This window comes from Mustela erminea, chromosome 7 (genome assembly GCF_009829155.1).
Source record: "Mustela erminea isolate mMusErm1 chromosome 7, mMusErm1.Pri, whole genome shotgun sequence".
Lineage (NCBI taxonomy): Eukaryota > Metazoa > Chordata > Mammalia > Carnivora > Mustelidae > Mustela > Mustela erminea.
In genome coordinates, this window is record NC_045620.1 from 28,652,003 (window position 1) to 28,677,500 (window position 25,498).

Sequence of the window (25,498 nt, forward strand, 5' to 3'; positions counted from 1 at the left end):
CACACCCCCTCCTCCCTGATCCAGTACCCACCCACCCCCAGCCTCTGTGGGCTCCAAGTCATCCCTTCAGGGCACATACCAATAGAGAGAAACTTCCTTCCCAGCTCCCAGGAAAATAAAATTCCTTCTATTTCATCCCACGAGGTAAGACTTTGAGAAGCGTTGAGGTCGGGAATCTTGGAGCGCTGGGATCTTAGTCTGTGAGCTAAGAGGGTGCTTCATGCTTTCAGCTGGCCTTTTTAGGTCACAGTTGGAGAAGCCAGGGTTCTGAGATGAAGAGGTCTTGCTCAAGGTCATGGGCACCGGAGGCTGCCAGGTCTCTAAGCTTTGGGCTGGAGCCAGCTCGCAAAGTCAGGTAAAGTAGCCTTGGCTTTGAAGCCAAGGGCCACTCCCCTCTTTCTTATTGACCTCCTCCCAATAGCCTAGGTTGATTTCACTCCTGGCAGTTGCGTTAACACGGGGAGACCCTGAAAGGAATCCAAGCAATCAGGCTGTCTGGGTCCAGAGAGAAACTGGGCCTCAGTTTCTCCTTCTAATTTCCAGGGTGGATTTCATACAGGCAGAGGGGCAAGGCGGCATGCCAACCCCATCACCCCACCCCAAAGCTCAGAAGTCCCAAACTGGAAAGTTTGCAGACTTTGAAGAGGTGGACAAGGTCAGAAATGGGCCAAGTTCCACAGTATGAGCAACTACAAGAGAGGTGAGTCAAGGTCCCTGGGCATCTAGACCCTGTCCCCGTGTTATCCCAGGCACCCCCGGGGTCACCCTATAAGGAGAGGCCCCTGTCTTCATTTTACAGCTCCTGTGACCAGGAGAAGAGCTGGCCTTCAAACCCAGGCCACTGTGGGTCTGAAGCTTCTCTCTCTGAAACTCAGAGCTCCTCCCCAGAGGCCGAGCCTGTTAGTGGGGCGTACGGGAGACGGAGGGTGTGGCACGGTTGCGGGCATGGCCCAGGGAGGACGGTAGGCCTTACCCCTGTAGTTACCTCTGGAGCCCGTACAGAAGAGAGTACTGTGGCCCCAGAGTCTCTTCCTCTCACCCAGGATGGGAGAAGATGGCCCCAGATCAGTTGCCGTGAGCCCTGGGTCCCTGGGTCCCAGTACCCAGTACCCACAGCTTATCACCCTCTACCTGGAGGGCACTGTCTCTGAGGCTCTGTGTTCTCATCAGAAGGCTGCTGGGAGGGTGACAATGGGAGACCACACACCCAGTTCCCATTGGCTTTCCTCTCCCCCTTCCTCTGTTCATGCCAGGCTAGTGACCTTTCTGGGCCTCAGTTTCTCCCACAGACCACCTCCTAAATCTGTGTTCGGAAAGCCTCTTGGCAGAAGCCACTCCCACGCGGGACACCCTTGAGGTGCAAACCAGGACAATTAGTGGGTGATTAGGTGTCACTGCTAGGGTAAGAAGGGCCACGCCTCCCTGAGGATTCTGACTGTCCTGCCGGGCAGCACCCCGAGACCTGCCTTGTGAACACGGGGCGGGCTGGTGCTCCGACACACCGTCCAGACAGTCTGCGCACTGCACGCCAAGGAAGCAAGAGCAGGCCGGTCCCGGCATGGCAGGTGAGTGGGTGGGCAGGGCCTGGGGGCCTCAGGGCACAGGGGGGAGCTTCAGGAAATGCGGTGTCTGTGCGGTGAAACTTTGAGCATGGATCCTTAGGATTGCCTTGCTACACGATCCACGCGCTGTTCCCTCATGTTCCTGAGAACACAGAGGCCATCCGCAGATGGCCCAACAAGGCCGTGGCAGAGCCCTTCCTGGCCTGCAGCCAGGCCTTTCCCACCCACCTGGCAAGCAGGGGAAGAGAGACGGGGCAGAAAAAGGCCCCATGGACTGGGTCCTCTTCAAATTCCCACCCCGAAGATTCGAAGACAGGAGCAGCTCTGTCTGAGGTGAAAAGAGTTATGTGACCTTGAGCCAGAGAAATTACCCTTGGTGCTTCCATCCTCCCATCTGTAAAATGGGAATTATAATACAAATCATCTCACAGAGACTGCTGTGAGGAACTGATGAGACCAAGTGTGCCAAACGCCCCACAGTATCTCACATGGGGCCTCGCAGGCAGCAGACCCAGAAAATGTGCCCCCACCCCGCTGTAGGGCCCAATTAGGGAGGGGCCAACTCCCCTCCACCCCAGGAATTCACCCTCTAGCTAACGATTACATATTTTATGCCTCCTCTTGCTAGGTGCTGGGGTCCAGGGGTGAGCAAGTCAGCCCACGCAGGGGTCCTACTCTCATAGGTCTTTAAAAGACGTTCCTAATTTTATCCCTTCTGTCTTCTAGTGCTCAGGGTCATGTGACAATCATATGAGTCAACTCTTGTTTATTTTCTGACTTTCAAAGGCAGGTAGTTCAATTTCCTTGTCATATTTCAACTTCTCACTCCACCCTGGCAGGTCCTAACATTCAGGGTCATCCTGGGCCTTCCTGGCTCTCGGGCTGGGTCTGTCTGCTCACTGAGGGCGGGGGCCCCCCAGTTCACAGCCCAGACTGCTGTTTCGAGGGCGGAGGCTGCTTCTGCCCTGTTAGCCCTGGGTTCCAGGGGGATTGGCTCTGCTTCCTTCCTACCTTTCAGGGCGCACCTAGAGGTCCCTCTTCCCTAATTATCTGATATACTATCCGCCTTAAAGTTGGCAAAGTTTAATTGCTGAGAAGGGACCCTTCCGGGTGCAGAGTCGGAGGCGGAGGATCCAATGTCTGATCCATTACTACCTTGCTGGGTGGTCAGTCCTCTCTCTGAAGCTCAGTTTCTCCAACTGTAACATAACAGGGGAGACCCATCACATCGAAGTGACACTTAGTTAGGTCGAATTCAGTGCCCTGGTTTTCTGGGTCTTCCTGGCTTCTTGGGGACCTACTCCTCTGGACAGAAGGCACCTGCTCACCATGGAATCCGTGTGTGAATGACCAAGACATCGGATTCTGAAAGCAGAGTGCATGGCCTGCATGCTTTCTATGGCAGATATCTCTAGCTGAGCCCCGAACTCTCCCCTACAGGGCCTGGATATGGCCCCGGCACTCTCCCCAACATAGTTCTTCAAGTAGTCCTACCAGCCAATCGGTGCCAGCAAATGAATTGAGACCCCTTTGCCATTATTGGATTATAATAAGCTTTCAGCTCAGAAATTCTAAGACTCCAAGGACATACTCTGGGCAGGTTCCAGCTGAGATGTTCTCACTACTGCCTACTGGTGAGAGAGGCTGGCCACTTCCAACAGGACCAGAAAGGAAAGGGAGATTGGGCAGTGGCCCCAGGCAACTCCCCAATTAATCATTTAGCTGTGGAGGTCAGGTGCTTGTGATGCACACTAAGGATAGGGTCATAATGGGGCCCATTAAAAAACAATTATGCCGAGTCGGGAGTCTGGGAGAGATGCTGGCGTCAGCACAGCCTCCTGGGCTCAGCCCCACTGGGGGTCAGCCCTGGGGCTGGGACAGAGATCTGGGGAGGAGAGCATCACTAGCTGTCTGGTGTCACCCAAGGAGCTGGGGTTGGGGGTGGGTTGGTGGTGAAGACTGGGAGTGCGGGCAGCAACTGTTTCCTCCAAGTAGGACTCGTTCCTAAGCTGAGGTCTGGGGCCAGCTGGTGAGCAAGTGAGCTGGAGAGAAGATGCCCTTGGCCGGGTGGGAAGTTGCAGGCAGGGGCAGACAGTGGGGGACCTTGAATGGCAGCATCGTGGCTGTGGATCTGATGGCTCTGGAGCAGGGAAAATGACACATTGACCCTTGTGCAGTCAGAAGAGTCCCTCCTCCTCGCAGAAGCTGGGTTTCTCCATAGTAACAGGATGGACTGAACAGCGTGAGCTAGAAAATGCTGAAAGACTGTTGGAGCCGTGCGGTCATTTCAGCAGAGGTGAAGAGGGAGAGTACAAAGAAAAACAATGTGTGTGGGAACAGGGAAGGGGCGGGCTGAGGCAGTGGAGGAGATGTGAAGAGAGTAGGAGGCCCCCCAACCCATGCACTGACCAGCGAACCGGGAACTCAGCACTGAGCTAAGTACCACATACAGAGACAGCTCACCCTGGCTGGAGCTTATTGCCTGAGAGTGTTTATTAATGGCTCCTCTCACTCTCTGGATTTCCAGGCTTAGGAGATGCATTTTCTCCTTGCCCTACTTGTGGTCCTTACCCCGTCTTCCCCAAAAGTCTATAAGCAAAGTATTAGTCTTATTGCCACTTCTCAGGGAAGGCCATCTGAACCTCAGAGAAGTCCCTTCACTTAGCCAGGGCCATACAGCCAATAAGTGGAAGTTTCCAGAGAACACTGATTGACAGAACACTGGACCGGCAGCCAGTGGCCCTTGGCAAGTGCTGAGGATCATCGGAGTCCCAGCACGCATGCGTACTGAGCACCTCGTGTGTGCCAGGCGCTGCTCCCAGCACTCCACATGACTTGTTTTGCTTCAGGGCTACAATATGAGGGGGCGGCTCCTATCACAATGCCCATCTTCACCAGGAGACTGAGGTTCAGAGAGGTTCAGTCATTTGCCTCAGGTCACACAGCTAGTGAACTAGTCTGCATTTGAACTGAGGTGTGTGCCTCTGAAATCGGGCGCCTAGTCCCAATGAAAAGGAAGGCTGAGAGAGGAAGGTAGGTGGGAGAAGGAAAGGAAAGCAGCTGGAGGGGCCATGAGGCTTTGGGGTGATGGGTCAGCAGAGAGAATGCTCTTACCACATCCCTCTTTCCGTGTATCGGGGGGTACAGCCTCGGGTTGGGCATCCGTGGACCCTGAGCTCAGGGCCAGAACTTGCCCAGCATCTGTCCAAGGTGGGGGCCCGGGGAAGACAGACGTCTTCCATTCTATCCTCAGGGCCTCAGGTGTGCTGTGGAGCAGAGAAGTCCTTGATGGGACATTGCGTCTCCCATCCCTTCCCTGGCGCCCACCCGGGGTCGGTGGAACAAGCTTCTGTAGGTGTGTGCTCAGGGGTTGGGGGGCATCTTGTGGGGAGCGGCCGAGAGGAATCCCGAGGGAATCAGAAACACTCAATTCAGCGAACCACCAACAACCCAAACAGGAAAAGCTCTTCTAGACTCATTTCACAGATAAGGAAACTGAGGCCCAGAGAGAGGAAGCACCTTAACCCTTATCCCATGGAGGGAACCAGTGGCAGGAACCCCACCTAGTCCCAGGACTGCGGAGGGAAGGAAAACAGGAAGGAAGGGCAGGCTTTGGAATGTGGCGACTTGACAGAGGGGATTATGGGTGGTGGGGGGGAACAGGGTGTGGGCAACTGACAGGGCACAGGTGTTCATCCCAAGGGTGTGCCAGGAAGCTGAGAAGCTCCCCTTTTCACACCCTTGTCCCCACCGAGGGACAGGGAGGGACATTCATTCATCCAACCAACATTCACTGAGCCTCTACACTGCTCTGGGCCCGGAGCGGGGCTCAGACCACCCAGAGAGAAGGAGACCTACGCCTTGCCTTCACGGCACTCACAGAGGAGGAGAGAGACCTGTAAGCAAACAGTTATGTCTGGACGTCCTTGATGACTGATTGGAGATGCAGTCTTAGTCTCAGCAGAATTGGAGCTGAGTATATGGAAGAGGAGACATTGGGGTTCTGGAAGCCATCCCACATGTGCAGCTATCTCCTGGCCTTGGGCTGCCTCACACGTAGGCTCCCCCTTTCTGTGCCCAGTGGTCCCCACAAGCTGAGGAGGACACCAGCTAGGGCCCCCTGGGCTGTAATCACCAGAAGAGTTGCTCGCTCCCCACGGAATCTCGCCGCACCCCGCCCCCAGCGTACACAATCAGCCCACGGATGCCAGGTCATGAGGGTGTGATGCTCACGAGTACAGACAGAACGGGGACTGGAGCGGGGACCTCCTGGGTCAGGGCAGGTATGGCGTGAGGAGGGGGCAGCGCAGGATTTCTCAGTCACAGCTCTGTGAAGCTGTCCTGGGCTAGAAGGAACAGCGGTGTTCTGGGAGGGTGTGGGAAAGACAGCATGGGGACAAATGGAGGGGAAGTTTCGAGAAGAAAAGTCTTTGGTTCCGGGGAAGGAAGAACTTTTTCACATCTGAGCAGGTGATGAGCCGCCTCTCAGAGGTACACAAGCAGGAGCTATGACCCTGCAGTCACCCAGAATTCAGAGGAGGGACTTTGACCCTGGCAGGAAGCTGTGAGAGAGATGGTCTTTGAGATTTGGGGATAATGACAGATAATGGCATTTGTGACTCATTCCACCCCTCTTGCCCTGCTGTGATGAGGCTCCAGGAGCCCAGGGTTGGGGGGGGGGTGCAGCAGGGGCAGGGGGGAGCGGTTGGAGCTGGTTTGGACTGTGACAGGGAAAGGGGAAGCCAAGATGGGATCCCTAGGTCTTGAACCCATGACCCTCAGCCCAGAGACTCTTTTTAGCTCCTAACCACCCGCCTTGCAAGAATCCCTGGGGCGTGCCACACTGAGATAATTACCCCCTGCTCCCCACTCATCCCCAACAAAACAAAACACAAAAAAACAATTGCATCCGTTCTGGCTTGTCCCCATACAGGGTGTGGCTGGACTTGGTGTCTTCAGGCAAGAAGCCCCTTTCTTTCCATCTCTGGGTCTCAGTTTTTGTCAGTAAAATACACTATGAACTGACAACCCAAATTTACATGCGAAAGGCACATCACAGGGGCACCTGGATGGCTTAGTGGGTTAAATATCCAACTCTTGATTTTGGCTCCGGTCATGATCTTAGGGTGGTGAAATCCAGCCCCACATGGGGCTCCGAGCACGGCATGGAGCCTGCTTAAGATTCTCTCCCTCTCCCTCTGAGCCACCCCCACTCCCCCATCTAAAAGAAGAAAGGGAGGGAAGGAAGGAGGGAAAAAGGAAAGAAGGTCACGTTTACTGATACTATTTAAATGAAATCAAACTTTGGGTCCTGATCCCACTGGGCTTGTTGGAAAATTCCATCCCAGGGATTCCTGGGCCGCCTGCATGTTTCAGCTACCTACTGCTGTATAACAAACCGCCCCAACACTTAGAGGCTTAAAACAACAGCAATCACCCTCTCACTCACAAACCCACATTCTGAGCAGAGCTTCGTGGGGACAACTGGTTTCTGCTTCATTTGGGATCAGTGGAGGCAGCACATGACCAGAGGCTGGAGGATTTACTTGCAAGATGGCTTGTCCCATGGCTGCTGAGTCGGTGCTGGCTGTCAGCTGGGCACTCGGGGGGCTGGGGGCTGGGGGCTGGGGGTCAGGCTAAGAGTCATGGTTCAGTATTCACTAATTCAGCATTCCCGGCGACTTTAAGTAACCTAAGTACTGTGAATAACCAGAACGGACTGCATATGATAAAAAGTAGCTGCATGAGCAAATGACTGGCAGGTTGAAGCAGGTGGGAGGGCACGGCAGACGTGGATGAGACACGTGTCCAGGGCTTGGCCTCACCTCCCTGTCCTCTCTCTGCTCAGGGATCAGAGTCACCGAGGTGGACTGGCTGAGCCAGAAGAACGGTGCCGCCCACCACACCCAGGAGTACCCCGGCCCAGAGCTCGTGGTTCGCAGGGGCCAGGCATTCACCTTGGTGCTGGAGCTAAACAGACCCCTGGAGGACCAGGAGACCGTCATCTTCACGGTGGAGACAGGTAACCGTCTCGCCAGCAACCCCCGCTGGTCTACATCCGAGATCGGTCTGTGACCAGTGATCTGAGATCCTTTGGTCATCAGCGCAGACTGGAAGGGGGCGAGTCCCAGTCCCCACAGGTGGGCTGAGCTCTGACCCCTAGAGGCTTTTGCTGACCACCTGTTGCAGATGGCCGGCGGGCCCTGCCAGCAGGTGGTGAGAGAGATGACCCCTGCTCTGGAATTCTCTGCCTGCTAAGGAATCTAGGGCTCTGGAAAACTATGGAAATTCTTCAGGAACTTTTGGAGCCCAGGCTTTTCTTTCCTAGACAGACAAATGACAGACTTTGATTTCAGGGGTGTTGTTACTTTCTCCGAGATCCAGGAGGTGGGTGGGAAATCGGGACCAGCGGAGGTGGACCCCAGCAGTGGCTCGCGGTTCAGGGCGTGAAGGTTGGCATTCCAGGCTTGTAGCTTTTCTGCTTCTCTAGAGCTGGCTTTCCTAGGGATGGCTGGGTCTCCTGATTCCCTCTCCTCTCTGACAGGACCCCAAGCTTCTGAGGACCGCCACACCAAAGCTGTGTTCCAGGTATCGGAGCCGGAAGCGGGCAAGAACTGGACAGTTGTGGAGGAGGCTCAGATGGAGAACACCGTGACCGTCAGCATCACCAGCCCTCCCAACGCTGCCATCGGCCGCTACCTGATGAGCACCAGGGTCTCCTCTCGCCGAAAACAAAATGACCGGAAGCTGGGTGAATTCATTCTCCTTTTCAACCCGTGGTGCCCAGGTAGGAACTGGCACGTCCAAGGCAGAGGATTTCCTCTAGCTGTCCTAGAGGTGGGCCTGCCCTTAGCAGGGGATCTGGGAGGCAAGCTAAGCGACACAGAGGTGAATGCCAAGAGCTTGGAGAGAGCTGGGACTAGGCAGAGGAACCTGGTAGCAGGTGCTACAATGATCCTGTGCCAGAGGGACAGGAACCAGTGGTTTTGGGTGTGCGGGGCCAGTCAGCAGGGATGGGAATTTGTGAGAGAAGAGGCCCAGGCTCCCACCATCAACAGTTTTGGTTTAGTCCCCACTCTGCTAAGCCGCCTCCCTCTGTGAGTCTTGGTTTCCCCATCTGCCGTAACCCCTCGAGGGATTACAGTGAGAAGTCATAGTGCTAATGCTTGTGATGTACAAAGTACACTACAAGGAGTACCAGGGTCAGTACTCCGATTAATATTTAAGAAACGTGAGGCCGCTGCCAACACCAAGCAGGGTCACCCAAAGAGTCAGGATTCCTAAAGGCCCTCAGCCTTGGGCTGGGTTGGGGTGGGTCTCTGCCTCGGGAATGGAGTCCCCAGGTGAAATGAGGCTTGGCCAGAAGGCAGCCTAGGAGCCCACAGCCCCTCTGCCCTCCCCCCACCTCCCCTACCCCGTCCCAAGCTTCCGGGCACCATCCTGCTGCTCTCCCTGATGTAGCCCCTGGCCCAGGCCTGCAAGGCCAGAGCCCCAGCCCATGCTGGGCCCAACAACTGCTTTTCAGAGGACGACGTGTTTCTGGATTCAGAAGAGGAGAGACAGGAGTACGTGCTGAACGACAGCGGGATCATTTTCCGAGGCGTGGAGAAGCACATCCGAGCCCAGGGCTGGAACTACGGGCAGGTCTCCAGGGGCACAGGCCAGATGGGGGACGCAGGCTGGGGTGCACGGAAAGTCAGCCCAGGGGCCCTTCTCTCTGTTCACTTCCTCCCAGCAGGGACAAGCCGGACTGACTCCTAGAGCACATCTGCTCAGTCACTAGCCTACTATTAGCTGTGCCAAAGCCTGGGCTGGGTCCTTGGGAAGGAGAGGTGCTTCGGGTATGGTGCATCATAGAGGAATAAAGAGCCTCCATCAGGGGTTCTCCGCCTTGTGGGTGCACGAGAACCCCACGGAGGGTTCTTTAAAACACACAGATGGCTGCTCCCTGTCCCCAGAGATCTGGGGTGGGGCCTGAGAATGTGCATTTCTAACGAGGTCCCAGGTGGTGCTGCTGCTGCTGGTCTGGAACCACACTTAAGAGCCACTGCCCAGATAACCAGTTACAATAAAAGGTGTGATGGCAGAGGGGAGGAGGGCATCAGAGTGGTAGAGATGGGGCCGGGGGAAATCAGAAAAGCGTGAAGGAAAACTCCACCTCGGGGATGGCAGAGGCTCGTGGTATCGGGGCTGGGTGTCCCAAGCCGGGCACGACGCGGCTGGGCCGAGAGCAGAGCCCACGGCAGCATGGAGGTGGGAGTCAGGGAGCAAAGGAGACCCTGCTAGAGGAGTCCCGTCCGCCTGGGCTTTGGGTGCCCTGGAGAAAGTTTGGCGGGGTGAGTTAGGGACCCGGATTGTCAGGTGGAGGAACCAGAGGTTAATCACGGGCTCCGGGGCTGGGTCGGGACCAGGTACTGGAGAGTCTGGGGTCCACTTAGGGGGAAACCACTCCCCAGCACCCACCTCTTCCTTGCCATGTGGGAAAGTGAATCCAGGGATCCCCAGACCTGCAAAAGATCTGTCAGAGACCAGGAATCTTCATTTGTATGCAAAAGCCCTCCAGTTTTTAAGTGTTGCCAGTTCATTCAAACGTCTTTGACAAAGTCATTTAAATGAAAGAGGTGTGCTGGGGGCCTAGATGTGGCTGGTCTGTTCACCACAAACTTCACTGTGGGTAGTGGGGGGCTGGTTCCTGAGCAGGGAGGGACATGGTTAAGGTTGAACTTCCCAGAGTAGCAGCAGGCAAATTCCCCTGCCCACGACACAAGGGACCCACTGGGTAAGCATGGTGGAAGGCTCTGGAATACGGCAAGGCTCCAGCCTCTAAGCACAGCCTTTCTGGGGACAGTTTGAGGAGGATATCCTGAACATCTGCCTCTCCATCCTGGACCGAAGTCCTCTTCATCAAAACGACCCCGCCACTGACGTGTCCTGCCGCCACGACCCCATCTATGTCAGCAGGGTCATCAGCGCCATGGTGAGGAGCCCCACCATCCCTGCATACACACGTCCCTCAGCCAACCCCGGGGACACACCCTCTGATTTTCCCAGTCGCCTTTTGTTCAAATTCTCTGCCACTGTCCCAAAACACAACCAAAACTCAGAGGTGCAAAACAGCCACTTATTGTGCTTAAAATTTTATAGATCAGGGACTTGGGCAGAGCACCGTGAGGACGGCTTGTCTCTGCCCCAAGAGGCTCCAGCCGGGAGGGTCTGAATGGCCACCGATGGCTGGACAGTTTTCACGAGACCATGTGTCTGGGGCCTGGGTTCTAGCAGGCAGGGAGGGGTTCTTCGGTTCTGTCCCCATGCTGTGTCTGCTGGAGATAGGATGGCAAGCTGGCTTGCTCACGGTGGGTCTGGCCCCTGGGCTGGGCTGGTCAGAACCGCTGGGCCTGGCCAGTTGTGAGTCTCTCTCCATGCAGCCTTTCCATGTGACTAGCTTGGGCTTTCTCACAGCATGGCGATCTCTGGTAATCAGAGCAGCTGGCTTCTCGCCACACAATGATTCAAAACAGAAGCACCGGAAGCTTCGAGATGCAGGAGGCCAGGGCCTGGAAATTGACACGGCACCCATTCTGCCATAGTCATGGGTCAGAGCAGTCTCAGGCCAGCCCAGATTCAGGGAGCGGGGAACAGGCCCATCTCTCCGTGGGAGGAGTGTCGTCTTTATTCTCCTACACGCAACAGTGTCTCCTCCTCCCAAAGAAAGCCAGAAGGCCCACTGCACGCAGGTGCTAAAATCAGTGGGTGGGTACCTGTAATTCCAAAAAATGTATGAAGCAGATTTCCTTATAGTTGATACTCTTCATTCCTTGAGATCTTGGAGAGATGTGGGAACCCAGGGACTCAAAAGCAGTGACCAGTTCCAGACAGTGGAGAGTCACAGCCCTGTGGGATAGCGGTACAGCCTCCAAGTCAAAAGTCCTGAACTCGAGGGTCGCCCACACTTTTTGCTAACTTGTTGCTTCACTGTGACTGGTTCCTTAAACTCTCAGAACCCTTAGAATACTGCCTGCATCCAGTAAGCATCTAATGAATGCTAACTGCCTCCATAATGATACCACCAGCAGGCCCCAAAACAGATCATTTAAAAGAAGAAATTCTGTAAAATCATAGGTAATTTTCAACAATAGTGTATCCCAACAGAAGGTCATTGAAAATGATAAATGGGGGGCACCTGGGTGGCTCAGTGGGTTAAGCCGCTGCCTTCGGCTCAGGTCATGATCTCAGAGTCCTGGGATCGAGTCCCACATCGGGCTCTCTGCTCTCAGGGAGCCTGCGTCCCTCTCTCTCTCTCTCTGCCAGCCTCTCTACCTACCTGTGATCTCTCTCAAAAAAAAAAAGAAAATGATAAATGGTACCCAAAGTAGGTAATTTAAGATAGCAGATGCCCCCAGTTTTCAGGGGATTTAAAAGGAAGGGGTGGCCCCCACTGAGTAGGCCATCCAAAGTGAGAGATGGTGTTACCATGATGATGACCCAGAGAGGGAAGCCCTAACGGCTGGTGAACTGATGCCCTCCTCTGCCCAGGTGAACAGCAACAATGACCGGGGCGTGGTTCAAGGCCAATGGCAGGGCAAGTACGGCGGCGGCACCAGCCCCCTGCACTGGAGCGGCAGCGTGGCCATTCTGCACAAGTGGTTCAAGGGCAGGTTCAAGCCGGTCAAATATGGCCAGTGCTGGGTCTTCGCTGGAGTCATGTGCACAGGTACCCAGGGACAGAAAGTCCCCCCACCCTGAGCCTCTCCCTCCTTTGCCTTCATTTGCATACAGTTGCCTAGACTCCACCCCTTTTCTGGCAAGGAGAGGTGGAAGTCTGGTTAATGATGAGAGAAACCAGACAGTTAGTTCCTTTACGTGACTTTTGATTTTTATTTTGCAGGAGGCCCAGCTCCTCCTTTCTTGTGCTCTTTGAGTGTCCCGGAGCAAGTCCTGCGGCCCCTAGAACTCCGCCCCAGCCCCAGGGAAAACAAATGGGCAATTACGTGGCTATTGTAGGACTTCCAAGGTCCGGCCAGCCTCAGAGCCTATTCATACGGGAGTGGTGTAGTGTCTTGGGGAGTCCCCCGTGAGTTTGCACAGGGAAGGGGGCATTTCTGAGAGTGAAGCAGGCAAAGCAGAGACACGGAGGGGCTGTGACAGATGTGGGTTCCTGCCACTTGCCAGGCAGGGGGGCGGGGGGTCTCTACTACCTCCTGGGGGCTGCACCAGCCTCCTGATTTTCAGTCCTTAGGTGCCTGGGGATCGCCACCCGGGTGGTGTCCAACTTTAACTCGGCCCATGATACGGACAGGAACCTGAGTGTGGACAAATATGTGGATTCGTTTGGACGGACACTGGAGGACCTGACAGAAGACAGCATGTGGTGGGTCCCCAGCCCAACGCAAGGGCTCCCCGATTCCGTCTGCAGGAGGGGTGGTCCCGGGGACACATGACCTAGAGGCCAAGTGTGGAGGGACTTAAGATTTGACTGCCTTGAACCCCAGTTCCCCCTCTGTGGGATTCTGAGCCCTCCCCAAGACTCCCTCTGAGTCATCACCCCTATAACCTACCCCCTTCTCCTCTGTCAGCAGCTGGGTGCCCTGAACATGTCTCGGGGTGGGGGAGGGGAGACGACCTCCCTCTGAGGCTCCATCAAGACTCTTCCCACAAAACTTTAAACAATTCATTTTAATTTAACTTTTTGTGGTTTTTTTTTTTAAACTTTATTTATTTGAGAGAGAGCATGAGCAGGAGGGAGTAGCAGAGGGGGAAGCGGGTTCCCCACTGAGCAGGGAGCCCCACGCGGGGCTCAGTCTCAAAACCCCAGGATCACAACCTGAGCTGAAGGCAGATGCCTCACCAAGTGAGCCACCTAGGCGCCCTAATTTAATTTTTTTCTTTACATAGGAAATACATGCATATGCATTAATATTCAAAAGACACCAAATGTGCTACAGGGATAAGTCTCCCTCCCGCCAGGTTCCAGCCTCCCGTCCTCCTCACGGAGGCAACACTGAGACTAGCTTCTTACACTGCCTTCACAGGCTCTGCAGATACAAGGACAGACATACTCACAGTCCCTCGCTCCCAGGCTTTTTACCCACATGGTATCGGCAAGATAACGTAATACTGTTCATCTTGCCCCTACACTTCACCGTTTTTTTTTTTTTTAAAGATTTTATTTATTTATTTGACAGAGAGAAATCACAAGTAGATGGAGAGGCAGGCAGAGAGAGAGAGAGGGAAGCAGGCTCCCCGCTGAGCAGAGAGCCTGATGCGGGCCTCGATCCCAGGATCCTGAGATCATGACCTGAGCCGAAGGCAGCGGCCCAACCCACTGAGCCACCCAGGCGCCCCACTTCACAGTTTTAAAATAAAGTTTTAGAAATAATTATAACGCCACACTTGGTGAGCACCTGGTCTATGCCAGGCCCACAGTTCCAAGAGCTGTGCATATACTGACCTGTGTATTCCTCCAGACAGTCCTGTGAGCAAGCTAACATTATTAGCCCTGTTTTGCCAATGCGGAAACCGAGGCACAGAGAGGTTAGTAACTTGTCCAAGGCTACACAGCAAACTAAGTGGAAGTACTTGGGCATGAGCCTGGTCTGCCTTTCAATTGTATTGAAAACCATGGTCAAAACCAGGAAAAACCGGGTGCCTGGGTGGCTCAGTGGGTTAAGCCGCTGCCTTCGGCTCAGATCATGATCTCAGGGTCCTGGGATCGAGTCCCGCATCAGGCTCTCTGCTCAGCAGGGAGCCTGCTTCCCTTCCTCTCTCTCTCTGCCTGCCTCTCTGTCTACTTGTGATCTCTGTCTGTCAAATAAATACATAAATAAATCTTAAAAAAAAAAAAAAAAAAAAGGAAAAACCAGATCTCTAGTCTCATTCCTTTTCTCTGCCTCTCTTCTTCCCTTTTCCTTTTCCTTTTCCTTTTGGTTCTCCTCATTCCCTCTCCCTGCAGAAGCACCAAAAAAAAAGAAAAAAGTCTCTTTTGATGTTGGAGCCCCTGTACACCCAAGTGCTATCCAGATACGTCCCCACACAAAGACCACTACCTCCTTAAGAGAAGTCCTGGGCTCAGCTGTAAAGATGCCAAATCAGGCAAACCAGGCTTTCTCATTCCTGCTTCCTTACTGTGTGAACCTTGTGCAGATGATGTCACTTTGCCAGTCTTGTGTTCTCATCTTCAACACAGGAAACCTAAAGTCTGAACTCCTTACCAAGACCTACAGAGCTTTGCATAACCTGACTCCTGCCTACCCCCCATTGCTGGCCAAAGCCCAGAGATACATACTTTTTCTCTTCCTTGAAGACACAAAGATTTTTCTCATCTCAGGGTCTTCTCAGGTGCTGATCCTTCTGCCTGGAACACTGTTTCCATCAGTCTTCAGATGGCTAATCCTTTCTTATTTAAGCCTCATCTTAGATATCATTTTCCTAGAGTAGGTCTCCATGGGTTACTCGCCGCTCAGGTGTCTCTCTTTCTTCCCAGCGTTTATTGTTACTTGCATTTGTTTTATTTTTCTGCTTTCTCATCTTTACCTCTCTTCCTGTTTCCCTTTCTCCTTTGTTAGAAGGTAAGCTTCATGAAGGCAAGATCTTCCGTCTTATTTGTGATGGTATTTATGGTACCTTGAACAACAGTTTCTTGATACATATGTGTGTGTGTATACATATATTGAGATATATATACACTCACAAATTTATGTGTATACATATACACACACATACATGTATCCACACGTACATATATTTCACTACCAGATTGTATATAGAACTGCTCACCAGTATGGTTCAATGAATGGTTCCCAAGATGGTGCCCCCAGGATTTCAGAGTTTGGGACAAGGGCCTGGCTCACAATAGGAACTTGCCATCCTCTGGCCTTGGTCCTCACCGAAGCCCCCCCGCCCCCCACCCCAACCACCGCTCCCTCCTCTCTCTGCAACAGGAACTTCCATGTCTGGAATGAGAGCTGGTTTGCCCGCCAGGACCTGGGCCCCTCTTACAATGGCTGGCAGGTTCTGGACGCCACCCCCCAGGAGGAGAGCGAAGGTAGGGTCTCAGCCGAGTGGGTCGCAGATGCCCTGCTTTCCCTCACCCATGCTGCTCACACCCATCCCTCCTGCTCAGGTGTGTTCCGGTGCGGCCCAGCCTCAGTCACCGCCATCCGCGAAGGCGATGTGCACCTGGCCCACGATGGCCCCTTTGTGTTCGCGGAGGTGAACGCAGACTACATCACGTGGCTGTGGCACGAGGATGAGAGCTGGGAGCGGGTGTACTCGGACACAAAGAAGATCGGGAGATGCATCAGCACCAAGGCCGTGGGCAGCGACTCCCGCGTGGACATCACCGGCCTCTACAAGTATCCAGAAGGTAAGGGCAACAGGGCAGCCTCTGTCGGTTTCCCAAGGTGACCTTGTGCCGCAGAGAGGCAACCGCAGGCCAGCCTGGGCCTATGAAGGCAAGGGAAGCAGCCATTACCCAGCTCTCGAGCATCACTGCCGTGTAGACAGCGGGAAGGGAGCATAACTGAACACATGGAATTTGGAGCCAGACTGCTGGGTTCAAATCTTGAGTCCTTTATGAGTTGCTGTACTTCTCTGCACCTTGGGTTCCTCATCTGTAAAATGGGAATGGGAGTAGCACCGACCTCTGGTGGGGGTGGGGGTGGGGGGGATAGAGCATCTAGAACTGTACACCTGGCACACAGCCAGTCCACAATGGCTCTCCTTATCAGATGAGCCTTCGGACCCAGTTGTCAAAGAAGCTGCCACCTGGATTTTTGTGCGAAATTTCCCAATCTGAAGTTGTTAACAACTGATTTTAAATGTATTTAAACAGTCCCAGAACCAAACGCAGTGTATATGGCTGAGACATGCATCTGGCTCCTGGGATTGAAGAGGGAAAGGAGGGGTGGTTTTGCCTAGAGAGGAGGGGGACTGAGCAGTGAGGCCCCAGGATGGGGGGAGAAGGAAAGGGGTGCCCGCCTCACCATGCGCGATGCCCGCAGGGTCCCGCAAGGAGAGGCAGGTGTACCGCAAGGCCGTGAGGAAGCTGTTCAGCGTGGAAGCCTCCGGGAGGAGGACCCGCCTCCGCAGAGCAGGTGGCCGTGGTCTTTGGCGAGAGGACCTCCTGGAGCCCGCCGCCAAGCCCAACATCACCGGCAAGTTCAAGATGCTGGAGCCGCCCAGGCTGGGCCACGACCTGAGCCTGGCTCTGTGCTTGGCCAACCTCACCTCCCGGGCCCAGAAGGTCCGAGTCAACCTGAGCGCAGCCACTATCCTGTACACCCGCAGGCCGGTGGCCGAGATCCTGCGCAAGTCCCACTCAGTGCGGCTGGGGCCAGAAGAAGGTAGGAAGGCCCTTGCCTGTGGGGGGACCCCTTATTGGGGGCGGGGGCGCCAGGGGGTATTTCCCAGCATCCTGCGCTCATTCCCAGGAAAGACAGGGATGATGCTAAGCATGTGTTCAGAGCCTTGCCTCTTGTCCCCACTTGACAGGTGAGAAAACTGAGCTCAGAGGAGCTAAGTAATGAGATTAATAATAGAAGTCCACAGTCATCTGGTGGCAAACTCATAGGGAGATGAGGTGATCTCAATCTCTGTGAATACTTACACCCCAAATGAATCCCTGCTGGGAACATCTCACAATCTATGGAGGATCCCTCGTCACCTGCCTAAAATCCAGAAAATTCTGGAGCCCATCTGGCTTCCGGAGTCCCACGTGAGGGGCATGGACCAAAAGCAGTGGTTACTAGGTGCTTATGTGAGCCAGGCCCTGTCCTGAGAATTCTGTACATGTCAGCTGCTATCTCCACGATGTTGTCTGCCCTCAGTCCCCCTTTCCTCCTCTCCTGTGTTTGTCTGTCTGTCTGTGTCTCTCCCTCTCCCCCTCACATAACATTCTGCATTCTGAGGATTCAATTAAGCAAAGACGTTGTTCCTCTGGGCCCTGTTTCAGAAGCTTGTGTGTTTTGACAGAGGGAAAACATGTCAAGGAGACATCACACACTTTTTCGCATTTTGGCTTTTTATCTCTCAAGAAATCCAAATCGCAAAATAACACTTCCTAAGGAAATATTAACTAACACGCACTTTCTCCTGACTTTTCTTCGTATTCAAAGCAATACGTCTTCATTAAAGATTTTGAGGGCACAGGGAGAGATCAGCTGTGATCCTGCCACCTACCTACAAATTGTTTTCCTTCTTTATTTTTAATGCCTGTTGCTTTTTTGCCAAACACGTCTGATTACATTGTGGGTACTCTGTGTTTATTAGTGCCTCTCTCTGTTCACATTACATTGTTATTTACATATTTTTATAAGTTCTTCGCCCCATCATTTTAGTAGATGTGTAATCTTTAAATAAATATACAGATCGTTCTTTTGATACGCAGCGGGAGTCAATTTGATAATATTTTATGGAGGCGGCTTAGAATTTGCATTTCTAACAAGTTCCCAGATGATACTGATGCCACTGGTCCCAGGACCACGATTTTGAGAAGCCCTGATCTCCCGCCACCCAAGGAGTAAATGATGTAACACATGTAAAGCATTTGGTGGGATGCCTGCCACCTAAGGAACATGTAAGTTATCATAGGGATTGGCAGGATTATTGAGATGATAAGTTGGAGATAATAACACTGACTCATGGAATTGTTCAAGGATTGAATGAGTCCATCAGCGAGTGTGTTTCCAAGTGCCCAGTCACAAAAGTGAGTAAAAGTTAGTTTTTATAATTATTAATTATTGCTGTTACTGTGTTAAGGATTCTCCCAGTCATGATCAACCGGACTAAGGAAGCCCATAAAGCAGTGTAGAGTTTTGACAGGTGGATCGGAATTAGGGCATTCAAGAAGCACCCACCATTTTGCAAAGCCCTGGAAGACCAGCAAGTGAGCCAAGTTCAAATCCTTTAAGGACCTTTTCCACAGGTTGAAACCTGATAGCCTCAGGGGCAGAACAGAAACAGACACACCCAAAGAGCAGCAGGGGGTGGTAGGGCCAGAGGCAAATCAGAAAGAACACACTGTACCCAAGGGAAAAGAACATACAGTGGTCCCAAAATACCCAGATATGACTGGTAGTCTGCTGGGGCCCATGGCGACCCATGCTCAAGAGACGGAAAAGCACAGGCAGAGTGTCTGTGGCTGGTGAGAGACCCAGATGCCCAGGACCACAGGAGCTCAGAAGGCTGAGGGCGTGAGATCACTGAGTGGGGTACCCGTGAAGGCTTTCCACCTGGGGGGCCGACTAGGATGGGCCTTAATGGGGAGGGAGGGAGGAGAAACAGTGAAGATTGGCCTCCTCACTGAATTGGAAGATGGAGGCAGACCTTTGACCCCCCTCCTTCTCTGCACCTAGTAGGTGCTCAGTAAATAGTGAGTGGCTTCCTGATAATGGCCGGAGAGACTTGCCTCTGGAATTTTTAGGGAAAGTTTAAACACACCTCCGGGAGTTCTTGGAGAAACAATCTAGTGTCATGGTAGCCAACTGGCTTGAATTTGAATCCCATCTCATCTTGGCTCCTTGATTGACTTTTTGTGTAACACTGGACAAGAAACTAACCTCTCTGAGCCTTAGGTTTCATCATCTGTGAACTGACAATAATAATGCCTGTCTTGGGTTTGTGGTAAGGAATGGAGCCTTCCCTTCCTCCTCTTGGGTTCCGTTGAAAGACCCCTAACTTCTGCCTCTCCTTTTCCTTCCAGAGAAACAGATCCCAATCACAATATCTTACTCTCAATATAAGGAAGATCTGACAGAGGACAAGAAGATCCTCTTGGCTGCCATGTGCTTTGTCACCAAAGGAGAGAAGCTCTTGGTGGAGAAGGACATCACTCTGGAGGACTTCATCACCATCAAGGTGAGTCCCATCTGCCTCCACCACCCTATTCCCAGCAGGCTCCCCTCACAGCTGGGGGAGAGCATCAGAGGCTGGGGCAGTTGTGCTTTTAGCCCTGGCTTCAGCTCTCCAGGGCGGAGACAAATGGCATGAATGCAGAAGGATCGATAGAATGATGGAGCTCAGTAAGGGGGTAGGTGGATGCAAGGGGTAGCCGTGACTCCTGCCCATTCCAGGCTCTAGCCAGCATCCTAGCTGGGACCCTTGGGTCTCCTCTGGGAGCGTGGAGGGGGACAATGATGTATGGGAATCACCCCTCCAGGTGCTGGGCCCCGCCGTGGTAGGGGTGGACGTTGTGGTGAAAGTGATGGTGGTCAACCCTCTTCTGGAGAAAGTGGAGGACTGTGTGCTGATGGTGGAGGGCAGTGGCCTTCTCCAGGGACAGCTCAGCATCAAGTAAGTGTCAGCCTGGGAGTGGGAGACCTACCTTCCTTATACAATGGGCCATGGAGAAGTGGCCAATGGTGGGGCAGGGTGGGAGAGACTCTGGACCCCTAGGAACCAGCTCACAGCCTAGCCTCCCTTTATTTATTCATTCCTTTGTTCATTCGGTCATGGGCTTGGTCGTATAACTCACCCACTCACCCACCCACTCATTCACATGACCCTTAATCAGAAGGGCCTGTTCTCTGGTGACTGTTGGGAATGCCAAGATGAGCAGATGAGGTTCTGCCTGGAGAAGTGTTCTCACAGACGGATGGTCCTTCAGATGAGGATAGTGCAATTTGTGCAGAGAGATGAATCAATCCCCAGGGCCCAGGGAAGCAGAGGCAGCCGTTAATTAAGAATGGGGTGAAACCAGAGGAAAAGCCACAGTGGAGCTGGAGTTAAATGATTAATCAAGAAGCTTTTCAGGCATCAAGAAGGATGGAGGCTTTCCAGCCAGAGGTCTCAATGGCTGGGGTCATCAGGGAAAGTCTCCTGGAAGAAGGAGAAGGACTTGATATTGTCCTTGGGTACAATTAAAATAGGAAGGGTATCCTAGGTGGGAGGAACAGTGCAGACAAAAGACCCGAGAGAGGAAGCGTAAGGTAGTGTCCAGGGCACAGGGAGAGGACAAGCCTGGCTGGCTGGAAAGAGTAAGAAGTGGTGGAAGGGAAAATTAAGCTGGAAGCATACTGATAAGGCTTGAGTGTCAGTCTCAAGGTCTGACCTTGATCCCAAAGGTTCTGGAGATGGCAGGCTAGACTCAGAAGGGGAGGGAACTGATGATCTGCCTTTCTCCCATCCCCCTTCCCCAGTGTGCCCACCCTGGAGCCCCAGGAGAGAGCCTCGGTCCAGTTCAACATCACCCCGACCAAGAGCGGCCCGAGGCAGCTTCAGGTGGACCTTGTCAGCCCCCACTTCCCGGACATCAAGGGCTTTGTGATCATCCATGTGGCCACAGCCAAGTGACCAGCCGCCACAAGGGACTGAGAGGGGAGGAGATGGCCCCCATCCCTTTCTTATCCACCTCTTTGTCTCTCCCGCGTGGGAGCCAGGAGGTCCAAGTTCCAGTTCTTCTGTTTTTGCCCTACTTGGTGAATCTGGGCAAGTCCCTTGCTCTCCTGAGCCTCAGTTTCCCCATCTGTAAAATGAGTTGTTAAACTCAGCAATCCTTGAACTTCTGGACAATGACGGATGACGTAGGGAGCATCTTTCACCTTCAGCAATCACCCTCCTGGCTGGGAGGCTGACAGACCAAGCCTCACAGGACCCGAGGCCCATCCAGCTCTGCCACCTCCTATCCCATCTGCTCACAATCACCCTGGCCGACCCCTGTGTTGCCCTTGCTTCTCTCTCAGCTCCTCTGACCAGCTCCAGACCCAAGAACGTCCCCCCAGCTCTGCCAAGGATCCCAAAGTGTTAGAGCTGGCCCCTAACATCCCCAACACTCCCATTTTACACAGAGGGAAGAGCCTTGCCCACAGCCATAGGGTGAGTGAGAGGCAGAATTGGGGCCCGCCCGCGTGCCACTCATACCATTTAAGCTTTACCCCAAAGTCATGTGCTGAAAAATCATTAGAATTGGAGCAACAGGAGATCTTCCCTCTGTGAAGACCTGGGCCCAGCATCCGAGGGGACCCTGAAGATAGAAGAGGCTGATGGCATCTGAGGACGAAGCCCCAAATCTGATCTCGTCATGGTCATCGGGGGTCTCTTACCACCGGCCCAGGGGTTGACTTTTTGAGAATGAGAACAGCATGCAGTGTGCAAAAACACCGCCAACAGCATATACTACACACAATCGTGTTCTTAGCCTCAAAACAGGACAGAGGCCTCTGGGACAAGGACTAGAGTGGAGACCACCAGGACCTGAGGATAACCACACAGGTCCTGGACATCAGCTCAGAATGTTCTAGATAGCCAAAAGAACGACAACGAATCATAGAATGTAAGTCATCTGCACAACAACAAAACAGGCTCATCGGCAGTGAGACATCTCTTGGACGTGAATTAAAGTGGGAACAACTTACATAGAAAGTCTCTGGTAAAAGAAGTCAGGCAAATACACAGACAGTGTGCAGTGGGTGGTGTGACCCATGCCTTGTGACCAAGGCATCGGTGAAGGCATCTGTCTGACAATTCTATGAGCATGACAGCTTGGAGAACCCCAAGGCATGGAGGGCCCCCTGTCCAAACTGAAGTTTGGGATGCTGATCCCGTCCATCTAAGAGGGGTCACTGGAGGTCCAGAGTGGGCAGCCACTTCCTCAGGGGTGAGCAGCAGGAAGGGGCCCAGGGGCCTGACTCCAATAGAGGGGATCTCCCATGCTTAGTAAAAGGGACTCTCCTTTCAGCAAGGAAACCATCTCGGCCCCTTGTAGTGGCCCCAGACATCTTGTCCTTCAAGGAAATTCCAATTGCCCTTGTTCCTCAGGCTTGGCTGTATCAGGCTGCCCCTCCAAGACAGAGTCTAGGGTGCAGGACATTTAGTAAAGAATGACCTGGGGGTCCACACAGAGGATGGGATGGGGAGAAAGCAGGATGGGCAGAGGGAAGAACCGAGCCATGACACAGGTCCATTGGCAGCCTGGGCCCACACAACAGGCCCATGAGAGTTGTCCCAGGTTGGGCCAAAGTGGCTGTGCCTTTCTCTGCCTGCATCAGTCACTGATTTGCCCCAGAAGAAGCGTGCCTTTAGGCAAGATAGCCCTCTATGGCGGAGGCCATCCCTGATCATCTGCAGTCAGCCATGCTGGTGGGGCAACAAGCCCTCCACTGAAGGAAGGGCCAGATGGTGAGTCTCCACCTGCCTTCTGTTCACCCAAGGACAGAACAGTGACATTACCAGCCCCCTGTGCTTACCTTCCAGCAGGTGGAGACAGGGCTCGATCACCACATTTTAAAAGGCACAAAAAGCTAAAATGAGAAACGAGAGTAAAGAAGTAGACAAACCCATGGGTAAGCTAATACATATAGTGATGTGTGTCAAAGAGAAAATAAAGGCCAGTATCGCGTCTCCCAGAGTTGTGGGGGACAGAATAGCATCACTTCCCATGGGGACCTCAAGGAATCTCTGAGGAAGTGATATTCGAGGTCAGATTTTAATATAACTAAAAAAATGATTAAAAAACTAAATGAGTGGCTTACTACATACTAGGAACTGTTGCAGGTGCCTTACCTATATTAATTTATTTAATCTCCTAACAACTCAGGGAGGTACACACTATTATCTCCAACTTCCACATGCCTCATGGCACAGCCAGGGCTGGGCACCATGACTCCGGCAGAGATCTGGATGGAAGGGGTGTTTGGAAGCATCACGGGGCGGGGGTGGGGGAGAAGGAGACGGTGGAGGCGGCAGCACCCCAGGCAGTGCCCGCGCAGGGTATTTCCTGCTCTGACATAGTTGCCACACATTCCAGTTACCGATCGCTGTGTAACAAACCGCCCCATGACTTAAGGCTTAAGATAATGACAACAATTATTTTGTGAATAAATTTGCAGTTGGGTCTGGGGCTTGGTCGGGATCACTTGTCTCTGCTGGACTCTGTGGAGCAGGGACAGCGCAAGGGCTGGGCCAGGATCGTCTGAAGGCTTATCCACTCCCATGTCTGCTGATGGACGCTGGGGGTGGGTGTCAGCTGAGTACCAAGCTAGACCGTCAGCCAGGACACCTACCTGCAGCCTCTCTCCATGGCCTGGACTTCCTCACAACATGGTGGCCATGGGACAAAGGCAAACATACATACATACATATATATATATAGAGAGAGAGAGAGAGAGAGAGTCAGGTGAAAGCCATGTTGCCTTTAGGCCTTGGGGCTGGAAGTCGTCCAGTCCCACTTCTGCCACATTCTTTTCACCAAGGCTGTGACAAAGTTCTTCCAAGTTTCAAGAGGGAATAGACCCAGTTTGTGATAAAAAGTGGAAAGATCCCAGAAAAGCTTGTAGGACTGGAAATTCTGCCTGCTCCTAGATGCTCTGAAGACTCGCAAAATCCCATATTGCCCTGTGTCTCATCTGTCTCTTGGTATCCTCTCCAGTTTGCACTTAATTTCTACACTGCCCCCTTTTCTTAAGCCGACAAGGATCTGTTTCTTCTGCTTGCAACCAGGAAGTGTGACTCATGTAGACGCTGAGGTGGACATGAACTTGGTCTGTCCCAGGAACAAAGTGAAGGCCAATGTGTTCCAAGTGTCCTGTGGCTCACTACCTTCTTCTTTATATTGGTCAGCAGTCCTAACCTTCAGTCCCTAGGTGGTAACCAGCAAAGAGGATTTACAGGCCAGCACCTTGACCCTGACCCTTCCAATAGCTTCCCATGCATGTTATCTGTGCCCATGCTGCAGCCTGAAAAGGCTCTGACCATTGAAGAGGAAGCCTCCTCTTCAATGCAGAGAGTCAGTGGTTCTAGGACTATTTCTTAAATTGAAGCAGGCAAGGTAGAAAGGTAGTTGTCGTAATTGTGGTACTCACGTTAGCCAGCGTCCTCCAGGGAAATGGAACCAATAGGATGTATATATTGGACTTGTCAACCTCCATAATTGTGTGAGCCAATTCTGTAATCCACTCTGTTTCTATGGACTTTCAACGAACAATCCAACCCAAAATTTATTTATTTTTTTAAAAAGATTTTATTTATTTATTTGACAGAGAGAAATCACAAGTAGATGGAGAGGCAGGCAGAGAGAGAGAGAGGGAAGCAGGCTCTCTGCTGAGCAGGGAGCCCGATGTGGGACTCGATCCCAGGACTCTGAGATCATGACCTGAGCCGAAGGCAGCGGCTTAACCCACTGAGCCACCCAGGCGCCCCCAAAATTTATTTTTAATTTATACACAATCCACCAAAAAATATGAAATACTTAGATGTCAATCTAACAAAACATGTGGATTTACATGCTGAAAACTGATGAGATAAGAGAAATCAAAGAAGATCTAAATAAATGGAGAAATATTTCCTTTTTTTAAAGATTACTTATTTATTTATTTGACAGAGAGAGAGAGATCACAAGTAGGCAGAGAGGCAGACAGAGAGGCAGAGGAGGAAGCAGGCTCCCCGCTGAGCAGAGAGAGGCAGACAGAGAGGCAGACAGAGAGGCAGAGGGGGAAGCAGGCTCCCCGCTGAGCAGAGAGCCCTATGTGGGGCTTGATCCCAGGACCCTGGGATCATGACCTGAGCCGAAGGCAGAAACTTAACCCACTGAGCCACCCAGGCTTCCCTGGAGAGACATTTCTTGGTCGTGGATTGGAAGGCTTAACAAAGATAAGAAGTCAATTATCCCCTAAGTTGTTATACAAGTTTAGTGCAATTCCCATCAAAATCCCAGCCAGGAAATTTGATAAATTGTACTTCATCACAATTCAAAACTTCTGTGTCCATGAAAGATGCTGTTAAAATAATGAAAGACAAGCTACATACTGGGGGGAAAAATGTTTGCAAACCATGTTATCTGACAAAGAACTAGAATCCAGACTACATAAAGAACTCTCAAAAATCCAACAGTAAAAAACAATCTGAGGAAATGGGCAAAAGACATAACCTTTTCACTGAAGAGGATATACAGATGGCAACAAAAGCCCACGGAAGGCTATTCAATATTATTAACCTGTAGGGAAATG

The 25,498-nt window shown here is 52.6% G+C and overlaps 1 protein-coding gene across 1 annotated transcript; it reads left to right on the forward strand.

The window, feature by feature from the left end:
• The first annotated feature begins 681 nt into the window (after window positions 1-681).
• TGM6 (transglutaminase 6) lies at window positions 682-20,849 on the forward strand. The gene is made up of 14 exons (XM_032353669.1): window positions 682-700; window positions 1,452-1,565; window positions 7,411-7,584; window positions 8,107-8,349; window positions 9,088-9,206; window positions 10,411-10,539; window positions 12,096-12,273; window positions 12,792-12,930; window positions 15,500-15,603; window positions 15,682-15,924; window positions 16,562-16,903; window positions 19,261-19,415; window positions 19,717-19,850; window positions 20,696-20,849. Exons 1-14 carry the CDS (start codon window positions 682-684, stop codon window positions 20,847-20,849), a joined length of 2,247 nt encoding a protein of 748 aa, XP_032209560.1.
• Window positions 20,850-25,498: the final 4,649 nt, after the last annotated feature.

Coding starts and splice junctions, on each gene's coding strand:
- TGM6 (XM_032353669.1), top strand. Junction 7,585..8,106: donor CATCTTCACGGTGGAGACAG/GTAACCGTCTCG, acceptor CCTCTCTGACAG/GACCCCAAGCTTCTGAGGAC. Junction 12,274..12,791: donor CGCTGGAGTCATGTGCACAG/GTACCCAGGGAC, acceptor CCTGATTTTCAG/TCCTTAGGTGCCTGGGGATC.